At 42.3% G+C, this 22,209-nt stretch overlaps 1 protein-coding gene across 1 annotated transcript in view; it reads right to left on the bottom strand.

The window, feature by feature from the left end:
- Nucleotides 1-4,421: 4,421 nt before the first annotated feature.
- Nucleotides 4,422-22,209, bottom strand: part of LOC147797357 (prokineticin receptor 2-like) — a 33,458-nt gene continuing 15,670 nt past the window's right edge. The window contains exon 3 of the mRNA XM_087143600.1: nt 4,422-5,713. Within this exon, the coding sequence (XP_086999726.1) occupies nt 4,663-5,713 (1,051 nt within the window). The 3' untranslated portion in view covers nt 4,422-4,662. The remainder of the gene's footprint in view (nt 5,714-22,209) is intronic.

The following is a 22,209-nucleotide window of genomic DNA, read 5'->3' as shown; positions in this document are numbered from 1 at the left end:
CTTCTTCTTAATGATTCTTTTAGCTGTGCGTTTTACAGTATCGCGTTGACTGGGGTTTCTTTTCTCTGCTAAAAAGCATAACAAACACAAGCGGTAATATATTTATATTCCGCGAGATAAATAATATATACATTGGGAAGGGCAAGAGAACCTCAAACGGAAATCACATTGAGCTAGGCCTATATTGACAATTATCAGCTAGTTGCAAAGTACATTGACCGATCTTATCAAAGGCAATCTACTGTGGGCGTAATAGACTTACATGTGAATGTAATATTTTCCCCTTTATTACGGTTGCACAGTTCACACCTCTAACTTGGAGAAAATACGACTACACTGTGTTGGGCATTGCTGCCCAAGGCCTTACAACACTCGGGAAGATTACCGATCGGTTCCAATTAAAGTTTAAGTGAAGAAATTGAAACCGCGTATGATCCGACGGGGCAGTATAATTATGCGAACAGGGACAGATTGTACTGACGTTCTCTCTCCTTTTGTTGGAAGATTTTGCCGCGCAGCGCAGCGTCGCACATTCCATCGATGGAAAGCTACTTAGATAAAAATCTTTGGGGATGGTGATATTGCGATATCCAATTTCCTCACAGCTTTTACAGTTTTCATCAAATGCGTCATTTCCTCGTTTATCCCGTGGACATGCTGACAAATCGATAACATTTACCAGCTCAAGTTGCCATTTATCATAATAGAAGCAGCACAGTATCCACCAGGTTGTGCTGTCTGGAGGCTGTCAACTGCCGCCAGAGCTTCAGTATTTAGAATGTCCTTCGTGATATTACTTTTGCATCGCCTTTCCATGACATCTGCTTCGAATATTACACGTTTGTATATTAAAATAGAAACCAACTCCAATACAGAGCATATTAGTGAATATCGTCTATGAATAGAATACAAGAAAGCAAAACTTCACTTTCAGCTGTTAAACATTATTTTACATAACTTTGAACCCAAAGTTGAAAGACTATGGGAATTTACTTCTTTGACATGCGAGTTACTCTTGTGAACGGATCGAAAAACCGGACTCCAATACCCATAAGGATTGCTTCTGTGACACTCTACATCAACATCAGCAAATTTATCGCGAAAAAACCAGTTACATTCTATATGTTGGGCGTTTCTTCAACGTGTCAAGGTAATAGTGGCGTGAATTGGTGTCAGCGATTGGGGAGACGAGGGATTGGGTATTGTTGGCGTCTGTGACATGTCATATGGCATATATGACATAATGTCCAGTGATGTGCTTGATACAGATGTACATCTGTGATGTATTACATTTCGGCCGAATCCTCTATCAGAACGGCATACTCATGGCCTTGTTTACTGTTCTCCTTTTTGAGCGCTATTCATTTTTGTTCGTTAAGAAATCAACTAAATTCTTTACAATCCACCTTATTTTTTCTCACAACGAAAAAGCGTGCGGGTGATTCAACAGCCCATCCCTCCTTGGTCAAAAAGTGTGTGTGTGGGGGGGGGGATAAAATATCCCCTGGGCCTTACGCCCGTGTGAGACAACGTAATCATTTTCAGTCACAACGCAACATGCACACTCATCTACTCACACAGCTCCGTGCATTCTTCGATCTCCTTCATTACATCTTAATCTCACCCACTGCCAGCCACCAATACCTCTATATCAAGCCGTACTATTTCTCTAACATTTTTAACAAATCAACATCAAATCAAAACAAAACCAGAGCATTGTTGTTTTCAAACTGCAAATCCAAACCAAAAACAGAAACCAAAACCAAGCAAGATGCTGGTAAACCATGGTGCCACTAAGCAATCACGGCACAACACACTCAACTTCCAAGCGTCCACTTTACATTCTTGTCAACATTCTCGGTTTTTTTTATCGCACACGCCCATTTGTGAAAAAATGAGGGCTGACGCGAAAACGTTCAAAACTACCGAAGAGACAAATACAGGTGCGGTAATTTAATCGTATCCGTGGAAACACCTGACACATTGCCCATCCTGGCACAGGCGCCATTTCCTTATCAGATGAAGCCCGTGCTCGGATCAAAGGGTGCCGACCGGAAGAAAGAGCGCCTACGAAGGCAAATTCACAGAATTCCGCCCGGTCCAAAACTATAGAACATTTTTTTTTTGTTTTACAGGAATAGATTTGTGTTTATTCCCAAGTTTAAAGATCCTTGCTTAATGTTGATGTTCGGCTGTACCTTTAGTTATCTTACTTTTTTTTTAAACCCTCTCCTCTATCTCGTAAATGTAGCCACACATAAATGTTATTGTGACAAATAAGGAACCAGGCAATGTAGGCCCACAGGCGCTTACCTGGTACCGCCATTCATCACCCCTTATTCATTCTTTAAATAACGGAACTGTGCTTCGCTACATTTTGATTGAATCGGTGGAAATAAACCAACCAACAAGTGTAAAAATTATATGTTTACATTCAGAGAGGACAAACCGCGCACGGGCTCGTTCGATTAACCGAGTTATACGGTCATTCTACTGTTTGTCGTGTTTCAATCCGAAACAATTTTAGTTAACACGCTGAAACTTATGCTGGATGGTGGCGCACTGATAAGTTTAGAGTAGTGCAGCTTCCTCAAAAATGAAGGAACGATAAAAACAAATACATGTTACTGACCTTAATGCACTCGTCGAGTTATTGCTCCGTGTTTATTCTTTTGGCATGACTTATTGGTCTTTTCTTCCAGGGCAAGGTCAAGCGGCCGCTGGACCTGGGGTTTTGGAAGATCAGCTGGTTCTATCTTAATTCCACTCAAAGTGACACGTTCAATAATCCATGGTAAAAGTGGGTGATAATCGTCGTTGTCTCCATGCAGCAAAAAAAGTATGTTTATTTTGTGTGTTGGCCATACGCTGTAGGCCCTGAATGACGTATTTGCTCCTAACGATGGATGAGACCACGGGTATGGCTGAAAATTCATACCACAGGACAGAATACATTGAACGGTTACGTAAAGCATCATGCACATGTCATACATTTGTACCAAGGAATGGACTACGTAGGGTTACGTAGCAAAATTCCTGTAGGCCTCCTTCATGTAAAACAAAGACGCTCTGTTCGTGCAAAATAATGGCGATGGAAACAACAGCATGACGTCTCAAGTGTAGGCTAAGTCGCCTAATACTTTCGGTATGCGCCATTCTTAGGTACAAATGTCGCTTACCTTGGGCATTACCCTTTACCGACGCGCATTAATTAACAAAAGACTCCTTCATACATAGATCTATGTGGGTGAGACCGTAGACGCCAGCAAGTGGTGATCCGACCTAGCCTTTAGCTTGCTGCTTAAGGAATCCCACGAGCCCTTGGGAGTAGAGTCTCCTAAACTCGTGAACACTGACGCAATAGGCTCACTGCTTCACTCGTTCGACGTATTCACCAACTCCCTCCATTTTAATATTTTACTCAGCGCACACCTTGCCGAAACCGGAACACACTCTTGGCATAAATTCACTTCGTCTGTAACAGATATGTGGCAGAAAACAACAAAACGAAACAAAACAGAAAAGGCAGAAAGAGGTATATGCAAACATCAGTTGGGGACAATCCTTTAATCGAAAGAATACGCAAAATATTCCTCGATCGACCCATCCGTCCACTATTCCAAACCAAAACATACAAGAACACACCGGCAAACAATCCATTTGTGAACCCTTTTCTCTGTTTTCTCACGTTCCTTTTTCTCTAAAAAGACTAATCCTTTCTCTACGGCACATGATATTCATGTTTATAGGCACGAGAAAGCTGTAGTAATGGAGTTATGGATGGGCACCCCTGAAGTTAAGACAACATGTAATTCTCTCTCACACGAATTTGAATCGATAGGGTGTTCGAAATAGCGCTCTCTTCTTCATATTTGATCTTGGCACGACTTACAAAAGTCCTTGCTCTGAAGTTGGATTGATGTCTTAAGCCTAGGATAATCCAAATCAGTCGATCCAAGGACAAGAATGATGTTCCAAAAACTTCACAAAATCAAAAACGTAGTGCTGAAATTATACCCTGTTCGGTCATCAGATTTATTAGTTGCATTACTGTTTTGTGGTCCGTTCATACTTAAAGAAAACGAAACCGGAACGCGACTGTGGCATCAGACCTGATTGTCGCCCTGCGAATTCGCAAACGTTTAGCACATTTTAACTCGAGTGTAGGCCTACTTCGCCGGAAATATTTCGTGGCGTCAAAACTGTTTCGCTTTTGCGTTCACCGAAAGTATGAACCGGTCTTCATGTGTTCAGATGATCTATACTAGAAACAGGAGCACATATGAGGGCTGACCAAATACGGTACTTGAGTCGCTGAGACCAAAATCTGTAAATGTGGTCAGCTGCTTTAAGAACTGGATATTTCAAAATTTGGGGTGAAAATACAGTGGAACTTGAAACTTGAGTAGAAGCTGGTCCATACTGCAGACGAATGCAAAAGCGAGGCAAATCTGACATCACAAAACGTTTGCAGCGAAATCTCGCTGAAGTTGAAAAGTGCTCAGCTTTTGCGAATTCGCACTTCATCTGACATCACAAATTTGCGTTCGAACTCGCTTTCGCACGAAGTATGAACCAGCCTTAATGCAATCAAACATGACGTAGCTAAGAATATTGTGATAAGACGATTATTTCACAGATATAAACAAATTTCAATTTGAGTTAGACCCTGCTTCCGGCACTGTTGTCCGAGGTAAGGACAGACACCACTGTGCCATTGCCCTCTACAACAACGAGATGAGTTTGTATATGAGGGACTTGGAATGAGCGACGTTCCTCCTCGGGCGTTATGGCGGGTTGCGAGTTTCCTGTGCATGCGTCGGATATGAACACGTTAGGCCTACTGTTTTGCGGCACGTCCGGTCGCAGGCAAGCCTGAGGGCTTTGCACGAGACAGTGTTGGGACTGGGGCGGCACCAAACAGTTCGAGGACTGCTTCGACTGGCTGCACAGGGGCAGGCGCCGTGCCTCAGGGGAACGACATGGGCTCGACAGTCCGCAGGATTTGTTCTCGGGCCCTGTAGACCGCTGGTAGGTCCCCATGCGGAAGTTCGAGGTCGGCCGAGATGACCTGGTCTTCATGCTGCTGTGTCGCACTACGTGGTGGAACGCACGGGGAAACTTCATCTGCATCACGCACTTGCGAAAATTGTTGTTGAACACAATGTACACCAAAGTATTGAAAATGCTGTTGCTCATTGCCAACGCTTCCACAACGTAGAATAGCGTGTGGTAAAGCGCAAAATTCTCCAACAAAGAAAGGGGGATAATCACGTCGCGAGTGATAGCGAATCCATGGTACGGGGCCCAGCAAAGTGCAAACAGCGCCACCACGACGATGAGCATACGGATCGTCCTCCGTTTGGAACTCTCCGCCGCCTGTTCCTGCTCCTCCGTGTGGTGACCTCCCGGAATCTCCCGGAACCACAGCGTCTTAGCAATCAGGTAGTAGGCCACACACATTGCAACCAGCGGAACGAGGAACTCCGCAATGACCATCAGCAGTGTGTAGGCTTTAATTGCGTAGCCATTCTTCCAGTTCTCTGAGCACTGTTCAACGACTGTCCCATCGGCTACTTGGACAGTGTACACCTCATTATGGATGGCTACTGGAATGGTGACTGTAGTGGAGACTAACCAGATGATGGCCAGCAAGATACCTGTCGTTCCTCTGGTCATTCTTGGTTTCAGAGGATAAGTAATCACGATGTATCTAAATAAAAAGAAGGAAGAAAATCAGATTAATTGTGTCTTCGGTAGACGTCATCCATAACCCCACAAAAACTGCCAGCTATAAGTGTAGCCTATGTCGATCATTTTTTGTGCACCTACAAATCCTCAGACTTCTTTTTGGAAAGTTTCAGTTCCAGTGAAAATAATCAGTGCTTAACACTCTTTCTCGCATAAAATCCGTTGAATGTCATCAAACCGAACTTATACTGCTATCACCATGAATCGTCACCCCTCCCCCCCATTGAGACCCAATAAGTGACTAATCACAAAATCGGTGGCGCGGTGATTCCAAACACAAATTAAGCAACCAATCAGAGACATGGTAAGACGTACACTGATGAAACAGCCGATCAGAGAAAGGGTAACATGTTTGTTCGGTGCACTTTCAAAACTCACTGTGCACGGGATGACTCGGCCCGTGCAAGGGGGCGTGGCAAGTAGGCAAGTGAATGGACAGACTGATGCTTCTAATCAATTCCCGCACACGGCATTTAATACGTATATTCTTATCGAGTGGGGCGAGGTTTTGCCCCAATAATAGCCTCCGCTTGATTAAGTCTTGCCAAAGCGTACCAAATCCCGGTGGGGTATTTGTGAAAATATCGAAAAACCTTGAATGATCCTTATAGGTCGGAAAGGGCCTGAGGTTCAAACCTATCTTGGTGACGATTTCTTCCATTCTTACGGCCATCATTAAACATTCCCGGCCTTCCATTCCTAATCGAGGCTATTTTTATGACAATTCAGAACGAATTTATAGGCCCTAAGCCTGTCTTGAGACGTTTTAGTATGCATTTCTAACTCTAGTGGAGCCTTATATGTAACAGTGCGAACTAGGTTCCGCTGTTTAATCAATAAACTACTGTAATAAATTTATTTTCTCCCAAACCAATTCTTAGAAAATGTTGCTTTATGTCGTTTTTTTTATTTACTTAAAAATTATTCTTCGAATAATAATTCGGGGAATGTGAGACCCTAGCATAACGTTTTCATTGCTAATTTATTCTTTTTGTTATTTTTGTATTAATATAATGCACTGTACTCTTTTGAAGTATGGACAATAATCGGAGTTAAACGGGCAAGGGGAGAAAGATGGGGTACATTCCATCGATCGTTTCGATCCTGGCAGAATCTTTCTTCTTGAGAAAGATTCTGCTTCGATCGAAACGTCAGGCCCTCCAAATTTTGATTGATTTGTATTTTAGGTCACTGTAGTCAGCAAGCAGTTTGCAGCAGTTTTGTATCTATACACCTGCTCTGGAATTTGGACAATTTAGTGAGTACAGTACTTGGGATGAGGTCCTGTGGCATAGTCACGCTGCCAGTTTTACTTTTTTAGTTGGAGGGAATCTTTAAATTGATCGGCTCTTTGGGCAGAAAGAATGAGTTTTTATAATACAGAAATGTGGATAATATGCCCAATGACTTAAACAGCAAACAACGCATGCGAATCTTGAAGCAGTCAAAAACACCCAAACAACTAAAAGAAGTAATGGGTAAAAAGCTCCATAACCTGTTCCCTTTCTGAAATGTGGCTACTAACGCTTTCTCACTTTCAGTTGCCCTGATAACGAAACAAAATAAATGATTTATTCAGTAATTTATGTTTAAAAACCCTTACGTTCTGAAGACTATTTGTTCAAGTGCTCCCTTCTCACATCTGCATCCGCTTTTGTAAGACGACACAAAAATGCCCAGGTTTCGGAAATACAACCGGCACAAAACTCAGAGCTCTTACCGCTTCATTAGTGCCACTTAGTGGGTTGCAAGGACCACTTACCTCGCTAAGTCCTGAACTCCGACTGCCATTAATTGTTTGCATAATGGACCCCCCGGACACGACATTTCTTCCTTAAGTAGTAAGGCGATGCAGTTCTGAAATAATGTAAGGTCTTCACCCTGAGCGAGAATACAACTAAGACAAACAGCGCTATTTTCTTTGCCTCCTACAGTTGATCGGGTGCGATTCAAGTGGGCATTTATAAAATGCCACTCGTCTTTTTTTTTTTTTTATTCGATGGTCCTTAAAAAGGTTCTTGGGTATTCGAGGAACAACTTTAGTCAAAAAATGGAGGAACTCATGCTTTGCCAACAACGCGCATCAATTCAAAGTTTGTCCAGGTCGCAGTAGAGCTCCTACACTAACCCAAAATGAATAAATCCATTACGCCAACGTCATAATAAACATCGTTGTGAAGAATGTTTGCAACAAAATGCGGTCAGAGCGCTGCAATGCTACATTGGTGCATCTTGGGTTGGTTCTTTTAGTGGGAGGAGGAAATTGGGATTTTTAAAGAAGAGGTTACCTTTATTCATATCTAAAAGAACCTTCCCCTCAAAACTTAGGGTTATAGAACCATTTCTAAAGCATGAATGCTTTCAACTTCGTCCTAAAAATGTAGCATCTCCTTAGGGCCAACTTGCCACCCCATCCCCACAACATATACCAAGGCATGAATCACAGCTTTGAATTTATTTCCCCAGGCTGTCCTGTCGTTACTGGCACTGACAGTCACCCCATTTAAAACGCAAACGCAGAGGTGTTTGTTGCATCCTTTTCTACGCTTCCTCAAAAGATTCTCTTTCCTGCCTCCCATAGAAAGGAAAACACCTGCTGTTGGGGGTGGAGTTGCTTCCGCGGATCAATTTTAATGCTTGACGGCTGACATTTTATACAATATAATTCTAGCAGGTCTATCAGGTCTATCCTTTAAATTGCCTCTGCCACACATAAAAGGTCGTCAAGCCGCTTGATTTGCATATTTTGAATATTCCGTTTTTGTTTGTTTGTCGTAATTATAGACATTAATTGACTTGTTAGGGATGGCTTTTCCAACTGACTAAATTGACGAAAATGGCATTTTGGATTCAATGAACACCTTGTGTTATCATCAAAACAGTCCCACATTTCGGAAACTAAACACTGTAAGTATGGCTGCATCTGAATGGGTAGTTTATGAGTTTTCCATTGCTGCTCTAAATGTATTTCTGCAATCAGGAATGAGTGTGCGCTATAGACCTTTCTCACCCACGTAACTGGATTGTGCTAAATGGAAGCAATACCACCACGTGTGGACCGTCTTCGCCTCGGTGATCGCACTTATATCTACGGGCAGCTTCAACCACGTGCAAGCGCAAGTGCAAACACTGTGTGCTTGACTAGTTTATCTTGAATAGGTAAATTACCATCACAACACAATGCAACATTACCAACACAACACATCGCGGTCTAGCAAGATCATGACTTTCAAGTTGGATTATTCATCCAAGTCAACTAAACAATGTACTTGCAAACGTGGGCACAGTTGTTGCTCAGCCGCACGTGACGAACGATGATACTGCGCCTCAGCTCAGGTACCTTTTTGAACAGCGGAGCTCTGGTGTCCTCAGACGTCAGTGGTTGGTGCGGGACGGTGCCCCAGCTTATAGCCTTAACGCTACCCTAGATCCTAGATCGACTGAGGGGACTCTTCGAAGATAGAGTGATTGCCCTCCATCAAGCAGTAGAGTAGTCACCTAGGTAATCTGATCTTACACCCGGCGATTATTTCCTGTGGGGACATTGGAAGATCAGTATATTTAAGTCGTCCACTTGATGTAGCCGTTGTATGGCCCATGAGCCCACATGGTGAACGAAGTCAGCGTCTTGCCCTAATATCCAACAGGGCTGAGAAAAGCTTTCTAAGAAACACACTGTCAATGTGAAATTTGTGTTGATAGGGGAGGAAGACATGCTGAAGGTGTTGATGAACGAAAGGGTAAATCTTATCGTCACTGTTTCCACGAAGAGACGCGTATGTCAAATATCACAATTATTTTTATTTCGATTTTTGTGATTATTTTGCTTTAAAACATCGTACTTAAACATTTGACATGCTTCTAAAAGACCAACATCATTAGTATCAAATTTACATTTAACGGTGCCAGAGATAGACATTCGATAACTGCATTTTTCATTTTCACGAAGAGGGGTAAACATTCTCACCCCTTGAACACGTACAAATCGTACTGCCCTGACAGGAATAAAAGTAGGTCAACTGGGATTTTCGTTTTCACATCTTTGCTACCTTTATAGCTGCGAGCACAAGCGTGTCCACAAGCCTCCTGTTGATACAGTTAGGCATTTATTTGATAAACGACCTCAGCCCTCCTCTCTGAGCAACGAAAGTAGCATCAACAAGAGCAAGGTCGCATTTCAAGCTACCACCTCGGGCTATTTACTAAACCAGCAATTTCTCATTGAGAATCAGCGACGTCCTCCCATGATCCCCCAAGGATTTCCCAGTTGATCCAGTTATATCCAACAGCATCCTGCAGGAAGACCAAATTTTGCCTCCACAACACCTCAGGGGCAAGACGTTCCACCGCATAGGACTTGTGCAGGAGATCCAGAATTATGGGTACGTTAACTTATAAGGACAAATAAATGATATTACACCTGGGAGCAACTTTCCCAGACCCAACAGGCAGTATTTTCGTGTTTTTTTCTTGTGTTCAATCGTACCTCTAGTCTCCCTGCTCTTAAATTGATAGGAAATGCGGCAAAATTCTACTAAAGCTCTTTTGTTATACATTACAAAATGCGTAGAGGAACTAATAATGGCAGCGCTGGCTCTAGACGCTTTAGGAACACCTATTACCTAGTATCACACAGTGAAGCTCTTATGTCAAGACACGTGTTATATACCCTGAAATATATTTTTAGAAAATCTCTTGTTCGGGTAAAAGCTACTTGCTTACTTTATCAGCTGCAAAGATACAATACATTTTTGCGTGGACGAGTTGAAAGAGGGTCTTGACCAGAAGTCGCCTAGACCATAATTGCGTCAGAATCCCAGCAGACATCCAGGACCATGGGGTGAAAGACATTCCCTTCCCTCAGGCGTTGGGCCTAACCGTTTCAACGGTCAGAAAGCACAAATCAGGAGGGTTAACATACAGTGTACTGTACTCGTAAAACAGGCAAAAAGTAGGCCTACTCCAATTGATGGTTGGCAAATTCCCCAGGAGGGGATGATCTCCGAACTGCTGTTTTTATTTGGAGCACGAATGCATATGAAACAAGTCTCACCATATGTATTGAACATCTGGAGTACACCATTCATGTTCTGCGATAGCACCCGAGAAAAGGCCTAATTGCTATGGATAACACGTGTAAGCGGTGAGTTTTGCAATCGTCACGTACGAGGAGACAACAATATCCACTGGGGTGTGAGGATCTGCACACCGGCGGAAGTGATCATGGCACCTGACACATCACTTCCTCTCCCGAGGGGAAAAAGGCGAAATATACAACACGGCCCTGCTGCATCCGATCATTCGGATGCGAATATCTCCAGGAAGTCAGCATTTCCGAGAAGCCGTCAGAGGCATCTCCTGCTTTTTTGTCCTTCGAGGTATATATGCCCTTCATTTGGGACATGCAGCGACTCCCCGTTTTCATGTACGTCTGCTTCATAATGATTGATCTCAACCTAAACATTCGACATAAAATTGAGGAGTGCGTCAGTCTTATGTTTACAATTATCGCTGTTCTGGCCAATAATCCCTGTATCACTCGCATGATCGGAGTGTATACCCTCATTGCCTGACATATCCTCTGATCTTGTGCCGACACTTGTTACGGGAGTTGACAATAGCCTCCCACCTTCGGTAATCCACGTCATTTACCTGCTATGGAGTGATAAATGATTTCCAATAAAATTATAGGCGCGTTGACGTCAATGAAGCATGATGGTCGTGTGGTATACAAATGAAGTTAAAGTGCTTTCATGGCGTCTTAGCTGAATGCCCTGTGAAAGGAAACGGAAGATATTTAAAATGCATGTTTTTGGTATAATATAATGATGAAGCTGAAGGTTATCTAAGCATCCAAATGGTGCACCTTCGTTTGAGTCGTCAATCCACTGACGACTGCAGTTGTGACCTAATCTGACAATAAATAGACTTACTGCAGCAGTCACGAGAACTGCGATAGTAACTATTAATGTAAAGGGATGTGCAAATTTGCACTCCCAGAGCATGTACCTCTAACTAGATCGCGATGGATATCGGCTACACATTAGCGCCATCACGATGTTCTCGCATACTATAATGTTCCCGTTCCCCAAAGGCCATTGGCAGCGCGTTTCAGAGTCTGGGCTGAATATTTTTGCTCCGGGCATGTGTAGAGTGGATGTCAATTCACACCTCGGCAGGAGAAACATGAGCGCCTCGTTGCGTCGTCACTTTGTCAAAGCAAATGTTCAAGTTGTCTTTATCGACCTTTCCCGTTGGCAGAAGGCGATATGTCAAGGAACTACACGCCCGCCGTGCTTCGCCAATTCATCAGTGCGAGTATAAGTTCGTCCCCAGAAAACCGCCCCTGCACCAATTTTGTTCGGAAATTGGGAAGGAAGTGCGGGAGAAGTGGGTTGGTGACGCCTGGAGGCTCTAACAATAATTAAATTATACGAAAACCTGGTTAACGTGCCTTGAGTATTGCAATTGAAATGGTTCTGTTCAGGACTGAAATGCATCCTAAGGTTGCAAGGCTCGATCATGTGTTTAACTCACAAAGCAAAGCCTAGTAACTGCAAGCTTATAGGAATATTCGACCATCCATTCGATGAAATAGGGTTGTACCAAATTTGCACGAAAGCAGAAACTAATTTTATATTGGCACCAAAGGTTAAAAGCAAAAAACTTGACGAAAAGAAATATTTGGACTTGAAGCGCTTTGAAAAGCTTTTTTAGAGTGTAATTTTGTAACAAAATCATTAAGTTGTTCCCTATTCCATCTCGTTGATTTTCACCTCTGAATATTCGATTTCGAAAATATATATTCAAATATTTTTAAATGGATTGAATGCGAATATTCGAATCATCCACTCGTACCTCCTCTATCCCTTCATTACTCCAAATGAGTCTGCATTTTAGAATGTATTGGCTGTGGTTTGTGATTCAGATACATGCAAAAACGAAGGGCATGTAACGTCATAGAACATTTAAAGGGAAGTTGGCTGCAGCTGAAACGTCGGCAACTTTGGCGAATTTGCATCGAGCTCATTTCACCTGACGTAGCAAATTCCGACAAAATACTGCCTAAGTCCGCTGTATATATACACGTTACACCATGGAGGAAGGAAAACAGAATGTGCTTGGCAGTGCGTTTAAGACTACGGCTCAGGAAATTGGACACGACTAATGCCCGAACCGTAGACGAAGGCATTATCAGCGTTCAGTGTCCTCAGTCGGTCTTAAACGTTAATCTTCTTTTTAAGATCGGCCAAGCACATAAATTTATTCCCATTCATAATTACCTTTTTTTTAGTCAGAGAGTCAAATGAAGTCAATATTTCGGAATTTCCAAAGCGTTTGTTCTAGGATTTTACTTTCATTTTCCCGATCAACCCCGTCCATTTTATGGTACATTACTTGTGCAAGTTGTTTAAAACAATCCTTGTGGACTTGGCGCGCGCTTGGCGCCCGCAGCGTGCACACAAACTCTTGACCAATCAAAGTCGATTAAACTGTCTCATATCCAGATGCCAGCGCGTACTCTACGCAGCGGGCATTATCGCTTCTCAGGAGGCATTTTAACACATGGTCAAGTTGCATGTTGTTGAATAGGGAAACTGTCTGAGGTATTTATGAATTTTTTAACTCCTAAATTTGAACCCTCGCCGCAATAGTAACAAAAACATGTTAGTTTATTCCCGGAGGCTTTGTATTTTAAACATCTTGTTGTGTTTTGATGCCTTGTTTAGTCCGTTTGAGCTGCAATAAAAGGTGAGTTCGATAGATGGTATGGTTTTGCCACTATAAGTCCACATCCGATTCATTGGTGCAATTTGGAATAAATTTATCATTGGCGTTGTTTGCTTTTTCTACCGATATCTCTCGTTGATATGAGGCACGCAGGCCAAATACCCAGGCAAATAAATGTTGCTGTCGAGGCACAAAAACTTATTTGCATGGCACGGGGTTGATAAATGTAACGGTGAGTGGTTTAGCCGGCGGGCTCGGTCTGTTGAGCGGTTATCTGATGCTGGCGGCTTAGCGGTACGGTTTGAATCGGCACAACGTCGCTATAGACTCCCCTCTTACCCGACAAGAAAAGAATACCACCACTCCGTCAGGTACGATACAATCTATGGGATAGAAAACCTCCAATGTGAGTTCGGATTTGGTTATCGCTCAGAATCAGGAAGCGTCCCCTCCCTCCGACGAATTGGTTCATACTCGCCCTCCCCGCACAACTAATGATATTTACTGATTGGGACGACTGTGATACTTACACGGTTCACGGAAAGTAGTATCTGTGATTACATTTGATGTATGTGGAGTTTAGAGGCTCAGCCCTCCGAATGTGGGGGATTAAATCTGTGCATTAGCCGGGTAATAACCACAAGAAGAGCAAAATTCCAAGAGGACGCGGCCGGCAGCGGGAGTCGAAAATTACAAATTAAAGAGCCGTCATAACCCGTCTTACCTCTCGATATTGTAATATCTGTTGGCCATACAGGCTCTGCACAGTTTCTTGACCTGGTCGTATAACTTTCAACAAAAGAACACGCCACTGAAGTAACAGCTGAGCGGCCAAAACCTTCACGGTTGGACGATTCTCATCCGCGATAATACGAAACTGTAAGCATATTATATAGTCTGATGAAACTGTTTGGATTGAAGATTTTACAATTGCTGGCAAACTAATAAATCAGTGAAAACGTATGTATGATGTTTTTTTCCGTCATCGATCTTTCGCTTGATAAATGCTAATTGAAATTTAAAAAAAAAATATCTTCGATTTGGCATCAAATTGCACACAAAAGTACTCTTGTCACGCCTTTTGTCGTAGTGCGGTGGCAACTTGTGCTGTGAAAACCTCTTTTTTTGTCTTTTACCTTACATTTTTTTCTGACACCACAACAGCGTAATTCTGTGAACTGCGGATATTACAGATTTTCGACCCAAGCTGTCTTAAATTACCAAAAAATAATACAAAATACTTAACCTTTCATCGATAAAATGCCCAAGCAACGTTTTAAACATGAACGTACATATAGCCATGTATATGTATCAAATTTCAGTGACTGAACTGGCTGAGCATCTATCCAAAACCATTTAATTTTCTCTAGTTAAACCCAGCGCGCACATACAGTAATTCAACAAAACGGGAATTAGCGCTGTCGATCGTCTATCGAAACTGTCCTGCTTAGAACTTCCAGACTCGAATTAGGCTTGGGGAGCTGGTAATTGCAAAACTACAAGGGGCCTATGTCTTGAGAATAGCTTTGATAATCCACTTTCCCAGGACAGTCCTTTATTCAGAAATAGGCCTATTCCCAGCAAGTGGAAACTATAATGCACCGCAATCGAGGCTCCTCGAAACGTCCTAACAACGCGGAGTAGGCGGTTAACGATGATTTCCCTGCGGATTTTGGAGCGTTTGTTCAAGCTAAATCCCGTCCATGCCGGCTAGAATTTGTTTTGCCGTTTCCCTTTCCAGATTCGATAGTCTAGGGTCGTAATGCTCTCTAATACGGGCCTCGAAGCTACTTAATTTTTGTTACTGTTCCAACGCAGAGCAGCGCAGAATTATGCTACTATTCAATTTTTTTTTTTAAAGTGCGTTTCAACCCTATCTCTACTATCCAGTTAATCTAGCTTTATCGGGCATACGGCGTGAACGTCCCATGCTTCAGTGTCCCGTAAAACTCTCCTCTGCTGACCCACTTTGACATTTTTGTGTCCAATCCTCGTCGTAAACAAAGCATCTCTGTTAAGGTGAAAAAAATCACTTTTAGAGAAATGTAAACCTGAAGATAAGCCAAATAAACCTGCTCTAAAACTTAAGTCTAACCTTAAAAGGTGGAAGCTACGTGCTTGCTAACGGGTAGTTTTCACGAAATTACAGCATTATACAAATGCTATAATCAGTCTTTTAAGTACTTCACAGTATTAAAAACTTGGGTTAAGATTAATTAACTGTAAACACAAGCAAAATTCTGCCCCAGAGCGTTAATGGGAAACAATTAATTATTCAATGAGAGAGTAGCAAATTTTTCGGACAGAAATTGTTGCCAAATGTAGTGCAAACAGGGATTTGTCTTAATGCTATAAACAATTGAGTTAAATAAGACAATCTTTTATAAAACCAGATATTAGGCCTACTCTCAACATTGTGCGTTGTTACAAAGTGTTCCTTTCTTGAAGTTGAAAGAGTGTAACAAACATTTTTTTTGTATAATATACCGCGGGAATTGAATAACTTGGCTCGATTTAATTGATTGATATTCTACTTTTTTCCCTTGCGGTTAGGAATTGCACATGCAATTGTACTTTTGCAAGGGCGAATTCGGAACGAAGTTTGCTTTGGGCCAATTTATTTATTCATTTTTCTGGGGAGGGTAAAACATTAGGATTTTTTTACCTAAGCTTTTTTGGACTGTCGAGGCTATTTCAGGCTACATTTCAGTGCTTTTCACACGCTTGTGGACGCAAGATAAGCGGGATAGACAAAAAAAAATCACCTTTCTCTTATTTTCCCCCACAATTTCCCCAGGGCATGCACCTGTCCCCCGTCCGCCCCTGCAGTTTGTGGTCTACCTAATGTGTACGGCCGTCATGGTCATGGTGGTGATAATGTCTTCTGGCTACCAGCACAGAAAGCAGGACCTTCGGCTTACAGCGAAAAAAAAAATAATTTAAATACTGATTGGCTGAATCTTAGGAGTTACGTTTTGAGATCACTACGAGCAGCTACCCTACCCACGACGGTTTAACTCCGACTGCTTTTTTGGAAAATCTTTAAAGACAAGCCGCATGGCCAGAAATATACTCAACTACACAGTTCAACTACCTCACATGAAGGAGGGAAATCTGACCCGATGACCTTAAGGCCGGGCGAAAGCGAAGCGAAATTAACAACACGAAAAATTTACAGCAAAATTTCGCTCAAGTTGAAATGTGCTCAATTTATGCGAATTCGTAACGCGAATGACTCGCCTCCGTGCCGTTGCAGTTGTGTGGGTTTTCAGGCAATAACCCTAGCGTCATAAATTCGCGTTCGTTTTTGCTTTCGCGCAAAAGTATGAACGCTGGCCTTTATATTGGACAGAAACGACCAGTTGTGTGGGCAGTTGGACCGTTCACAAGTATCAGCATCGAAATGGCTTCGATTTTCCTCAAGCTTGTAAAAAAGTGCAATCATTAAAGCGCTGCATATCTCACCGTATGTATGGAATTACTGGCGCAACTACTCGATTGTCGACAATTCAAAAAAGAACAGTCTGATCATCCTTTCGTATTGCTTAGTTTTACGAGGGGCCCGCGCATGACACCATGCAGGTAATATCGTTTTGATATCAATATCAAGATTCTTTTTAAAGATCCAAACTCCTTTTGAGAACCGGCCATTTCCTAAAGGGGCACATTCGGAAGCACATTTTTTGTTTCGAGGGGGCACTAAAAACAAGTGAACTGTGGCTTTGAAAATGAGTTGCGTACATTTCGAAGTTTCAAATGGGGTGGGGGAACCCAGGGGCACGGATTTGCACTCGCTCCCCCACTCGCCCACCCTGAAGTTACGCCACTGCATGGCTGTGTTACAAAATAGAGTGAGAAGGCAGACAAGATTATTCTCCTTGTGTCTGAATGCAGACCCAAAGGAGACGCATGCGGCACTGTACACGTTTGACAATGAAATCGTCGGCCCTGGAGGTTGCATCATCATTTCCTGAGCAAAAAAAAGTGAATATTTTTCGAAGGGCATTAAGATATCACCTGCAGGAACTGATCCTGACGGGCCGTCTTCAGGAACCAGCCAAACCCCAAGAGAGAGGCGCGAACTGCTTTGATGATTAGAACGCCCCACGGCCATCCCGGATATACAAGTGCAATGATAGCCGAGCGGGTCGTGAACAGGCAGGGTTCTGTTGATGTCCTATCCGCGCTTTCCTGGTCAATTGAGCGAAACGTTACGGCAGAGCTTGGTTCCGGCAAATAATCAGATTGTTTGGTTACGCTAATCGCCTTGGCTGTCGCAATCCTGTTGAGTTGTTTAATTAAGGACAGACCCCAAGGCTAGAAGAACAAGAGAGTTCAGTACTTTTAATTCCCACCTCCGACTATTCATGAATATCTACAAAATTTTTATTTAATACACAAAGGGGCAAAACCTGGGAAACAGTTTATTTGTGTTGTTAATGCCGGGCTCAGGGCTTTGGGTGCATTCTGGGTATTCTTTCCATAGATAGGCCTACCTTCAATTCAGAAACTGCACGACCTGCAAAACCTCAAAGCTAAAACAAAACAAACAAACAAACAAACAAACAAATCAATTAAAACAACGACAGAAATCAAACCAACAAAACTGCCAAAGAGAGAGAGAGTGTGTGCGATTTTTAAACCAAGGCGGCTCCGTTTTTAACCTTACAACAAAGAAACACCTCGATTTATCTTATAAGTGTAGAATATGCGTAATTTATGTGTTAACTTAAGGAAGGTGTTGACATGCCAATATCCTGTATGTCAACTCCTTTTAATAAACGGTCTCGTGAACAGCGAAGGAATCTGCGACTGAGGATAGAGTTCACCGTTTGAAGAAAGGTAAAATAAAGTGGCATGCAAACAGTTACAAACTCTGGGCTTCTTGCAATGTTAGCAATCCTGCACTTTTGAGCAAAGTGATATTTAGTGCAGTCTTCATTTGTTCAGTTGGCTCTGTTATGTTTTATATGAGACGGATTTTCTTTGGATGTTGGGGGTGCTCCAGGGTTACATTAAAACTGACTAAATGCAATGAGGTCCACTTTTTCTGGAACGCAGGTGTGGCGAAGTGAGAGATTGTGAACGAAAGAAGGTCGACACATCCTGAAAGAAATCAATCATTCGTTGGAGACATTTCCCCCCACCGTTGATTGCACCTTCTACGACAGCCTCTCAAGGATAACATTTAAGCACATGGCGAGAAATTCTGCCGGAGAATTACAGCCCAGCACCCCCCGGACGACGTGATCATGCAAGGACAGAGCTTCAGCATAGCAAGTGGAATCTGCAGCCGACGGGAAATCTTTATATCTTCATTCCTTTGCTTAGATCGACGTGACCGATTTCCTCAAGAAGGTAACACGCTTGTCCTTGGTTTCAAAACGTCAAACCTGATTTGATGTGGGCAAAGGTGCTTTGCTCTAGCGGTTTTTAGTTAATTAAACAAAATGCGGTGCATTGCTTTCAGTTTAACACGAGGAAACCGCTGATTTGTCGATTGGCGGTAGGTGGGGATTGTGGTTTTAACCTTATTTTTTATATGATGAAATTCCACGACTTTGATGGTACTCTGCCAGAGACAAGACAATCTGTCATTTTCTCCATGTGGCTTCAACTACGATTCTAACGGAACTCCAAGTCTTAAATTTAAAACAAATACAAACATACACATGTATATTTTGGTATGGAATCTGTTTTCTTTCTTTAAGCCCCAAAGATTTGATGTTTTGGGTTACTTACTGCGAATGTACATTAAATTTAAAAAGCCACAACGAAACGCATCCCACAAAGTTTTGAAGATCAAGAAGTTTACATATCTTTCTTGAACGTCCATTCTGAATAATGACTTAGTAAAAACTTCGAAGATGGACCCACAATGTTTAACATGGTGTGCCAGTATTCCAGCGATGGATAATGTCACCAAACATCTATAACTGCACATACCACACATCCCAAACCGACACTCTAACAGAAAGTCCCTCTTAGGACCATACCACTGCAGTTTTAAGCTATTTATATCAACCGACAAAGCAGAGGCCTGAAGGTTCTGTCTCTCTGCTGACAGCGCACGAATGCTTCGCGTAGCATCGCCTAGGGTATGTGAGCTCAAATTTCACATCCTTTAACGCAAATCATGAATTTGGTTTTCTTTAACAAGTGTAATTGGGGTCATGTTTTTCATTACTAACGGCATGCAGCGGCAGACCTACAAGGCCGACGCAGACCAGGAGTGAGATTGAGGAAAATGAAATATCCGCGAAATAATCCCGAGAGGGTCCCACAGCATTGTAGGTTCTATGGTATACCATCACATGTGCCCATAGAAAATCCTTACAATACCCATTGCTATAGTGCTCAATATCAAGAGTTATAAATAAAAACACTGCAACGGTAAACTCCATTAAGATTTTCCATTCCTTCAAAGAAATTGAAAAGTCTAGGTGATATTGAAAATCAAAATGCCATAACGTAAATGTATTTAGCAAGTGTGAAAGCTCAGGATCTGGAGATTGTGGGTAACATGTGCCGGAGACTGCTGACGTTAATAAATGTATCAACTCAAATCGATATGGTGTGTAACCCCTAGCTTTTCAGGATCATTTTGTCACCTGCTCGTTGTGTAGTATCCAAGAGAAATTCAACACAGAAATCGATTACGCATGTAACAGTTACCTGGAAAATGAAGTGAAGACCACATTCCTCAGTTTGGACTCCGCCCCCAGTTTACAGAGTAAAATAACTACAAAATGGCGATGACAAAAAAAACGGAACCAACAAGCCTGTATAACCGTCTGCAAATAAGGTAAGGTTTGAGGTGTTCGATAACACCTTAAACCTCATGAGGTTTTTTAATCCTTCAAAACAATAAAACTGTATAATTTTCCACAAAGGAAGAAGGGATACTGGAAAAAAATTGAACAGAAATGATCAAAATCCCCAAAGATACGATTACAACTGAGTAATCAGATAAGGGAGAAAACGTAGTGTGCAATTCTGATTGAAAGCCACTGCAACCTCTATACCAGGCACGAAATGGGACAGAGAGGTATCCCCCCCAACAAGTCCAATCCCTATACACACTCCAGCCTATTGTTACTTAACACATTCCCTCTAGATTGTCTGACAAGAATTCCTGAGATACCAGTATAACAATTACCAACACAAAGGCGATGAGGGGGGTGGGTTCTCTCCGTCCACGGTTTTCATCAAATGGCAACCTCAGTTAATGTACAACAGTAACATCCAAGTTATAAGGCATGTATAATCGTGCCACGAATCTCTACCGAACTGTCATCCGGGGCTGCACACGAGTTCTATATCATCAGACTAAGCCGAGTTCACGCACCTGTTTTCAGATCATTTCGTTTATTTAACTCCAAACTGTCCATCCCTCAATTTGATGAGGCATTATTACAATACAAGACGCGGGGGAGCCTGATTTGTAAGTGGCTCATCTGTGACAAGTTGAAGTCGTTCGAATTGAATGACTCGCTCACCACATACAAGGCACATCTGGCTGGACAATGTTTCGGTAGTTAATGCATTTTATTCTTCAAGGGCTTAGGGTCTTCCTGCATGATATTTAGTTAACATTGCTGGCTACACCATGCCTACGGTTGAACCGCTTCATTGACGCTTTTTTGTTGGAAAAAAATCAGTTGCATTACTGCTACTGCTAACATGGCTGTAGCCATATAAAACGTACATGAAAAAATCAAATGTTATTGAATGCGTCAATAATATATGGTAAAACTTAATGTGCAACACCAAAAGAGGATTTTTTATCGATAAGTATACACAGCATCAAATATTCAATGACGCCGCACTAGTGATGTCATCAGGATATTCAACTGCGCAGTCCGCAAAACCGGAGTCCTTACCTTCTTAGATAAGGACTGTCAACAATCAAGATGGATCTGTATAAACACAGTCCTCTTTAAGGAGCGATCAAATATCAGGGAAGACTTCGTATTTCTGTATCTTGAGAACTCCAAGCGCCCGAGCCCTATCTATTGCTTGCTAAGAGTGGCGCGGCGCAGACTACCGCGATGTAGCCAATCCAAGTTGTTCAACACATTTAGCTGGCATTCAAGCAAACTAGGCCTTGCCAAGGCCCCAGGGCACTTAAACGCCACTCGAAGAAGCCCAACCTTTATTATGAGTGCGTCTGGTTTTACGCCAAATTGATTTTGCTTCCAGTAATTTGGTGTATCCGTCTATGACCAGGTTGTGTGGTAGTGCAACCAATGAAGCATGTTTGTTGTTTTGATCCTCAAGGAAATCGAATCTAATGGGTCTGGTCCAGGTCAATATTTACGTGTCTATTTTTGTCACAAAACTTTGATAACCTACGTTAGACTTGATTAAAATTACACTAGATCAATATTTGATGCAGTGGTACTTCTCAACTCTTTGACAATTGTCATTTTTTTCACCTTATTATGAGAAGAAATTACATTCACTTTATGGTAAACAAAGGATGGCCACGGGTAAGATAGAATTTCCAGCATATTATTGAAAACTGTGTTTTCCACGACTAAAGATATACCATTTTGAACGAGCTGCGACCGCATCAGGTTGTTCGCTTCAGCCCATAACCTTGGCTTTTGCCGTCTCCCAACACAGGATGCAAATATTCGATACCAGGAAAAGGGGACACTCGTGGGCACTGAACAAGTCTTCCTGTTCCATTTTGTAACATTGCCAATGATAGTCCTAACATCA

Source organism: Acanthaster planci, linkage group LG11 (genome assembly GCF_054643075.1).
Source record: "Acanthaster planci isolate LZ-2023a linkage group LG11, COTS_SCS, whole genome shotgun sequence".
Classification (NCBI taxonomy): domain Eukaryota; kingdom Metazoa; phylum Echinodermata; class Asteroidea; order Valvatida; family Acanthasteridae; genus Acanthaster; species Acanthaster planci.
This window is presented reverse-complemented; position numbering and strand designations above follow the sequence as displayed.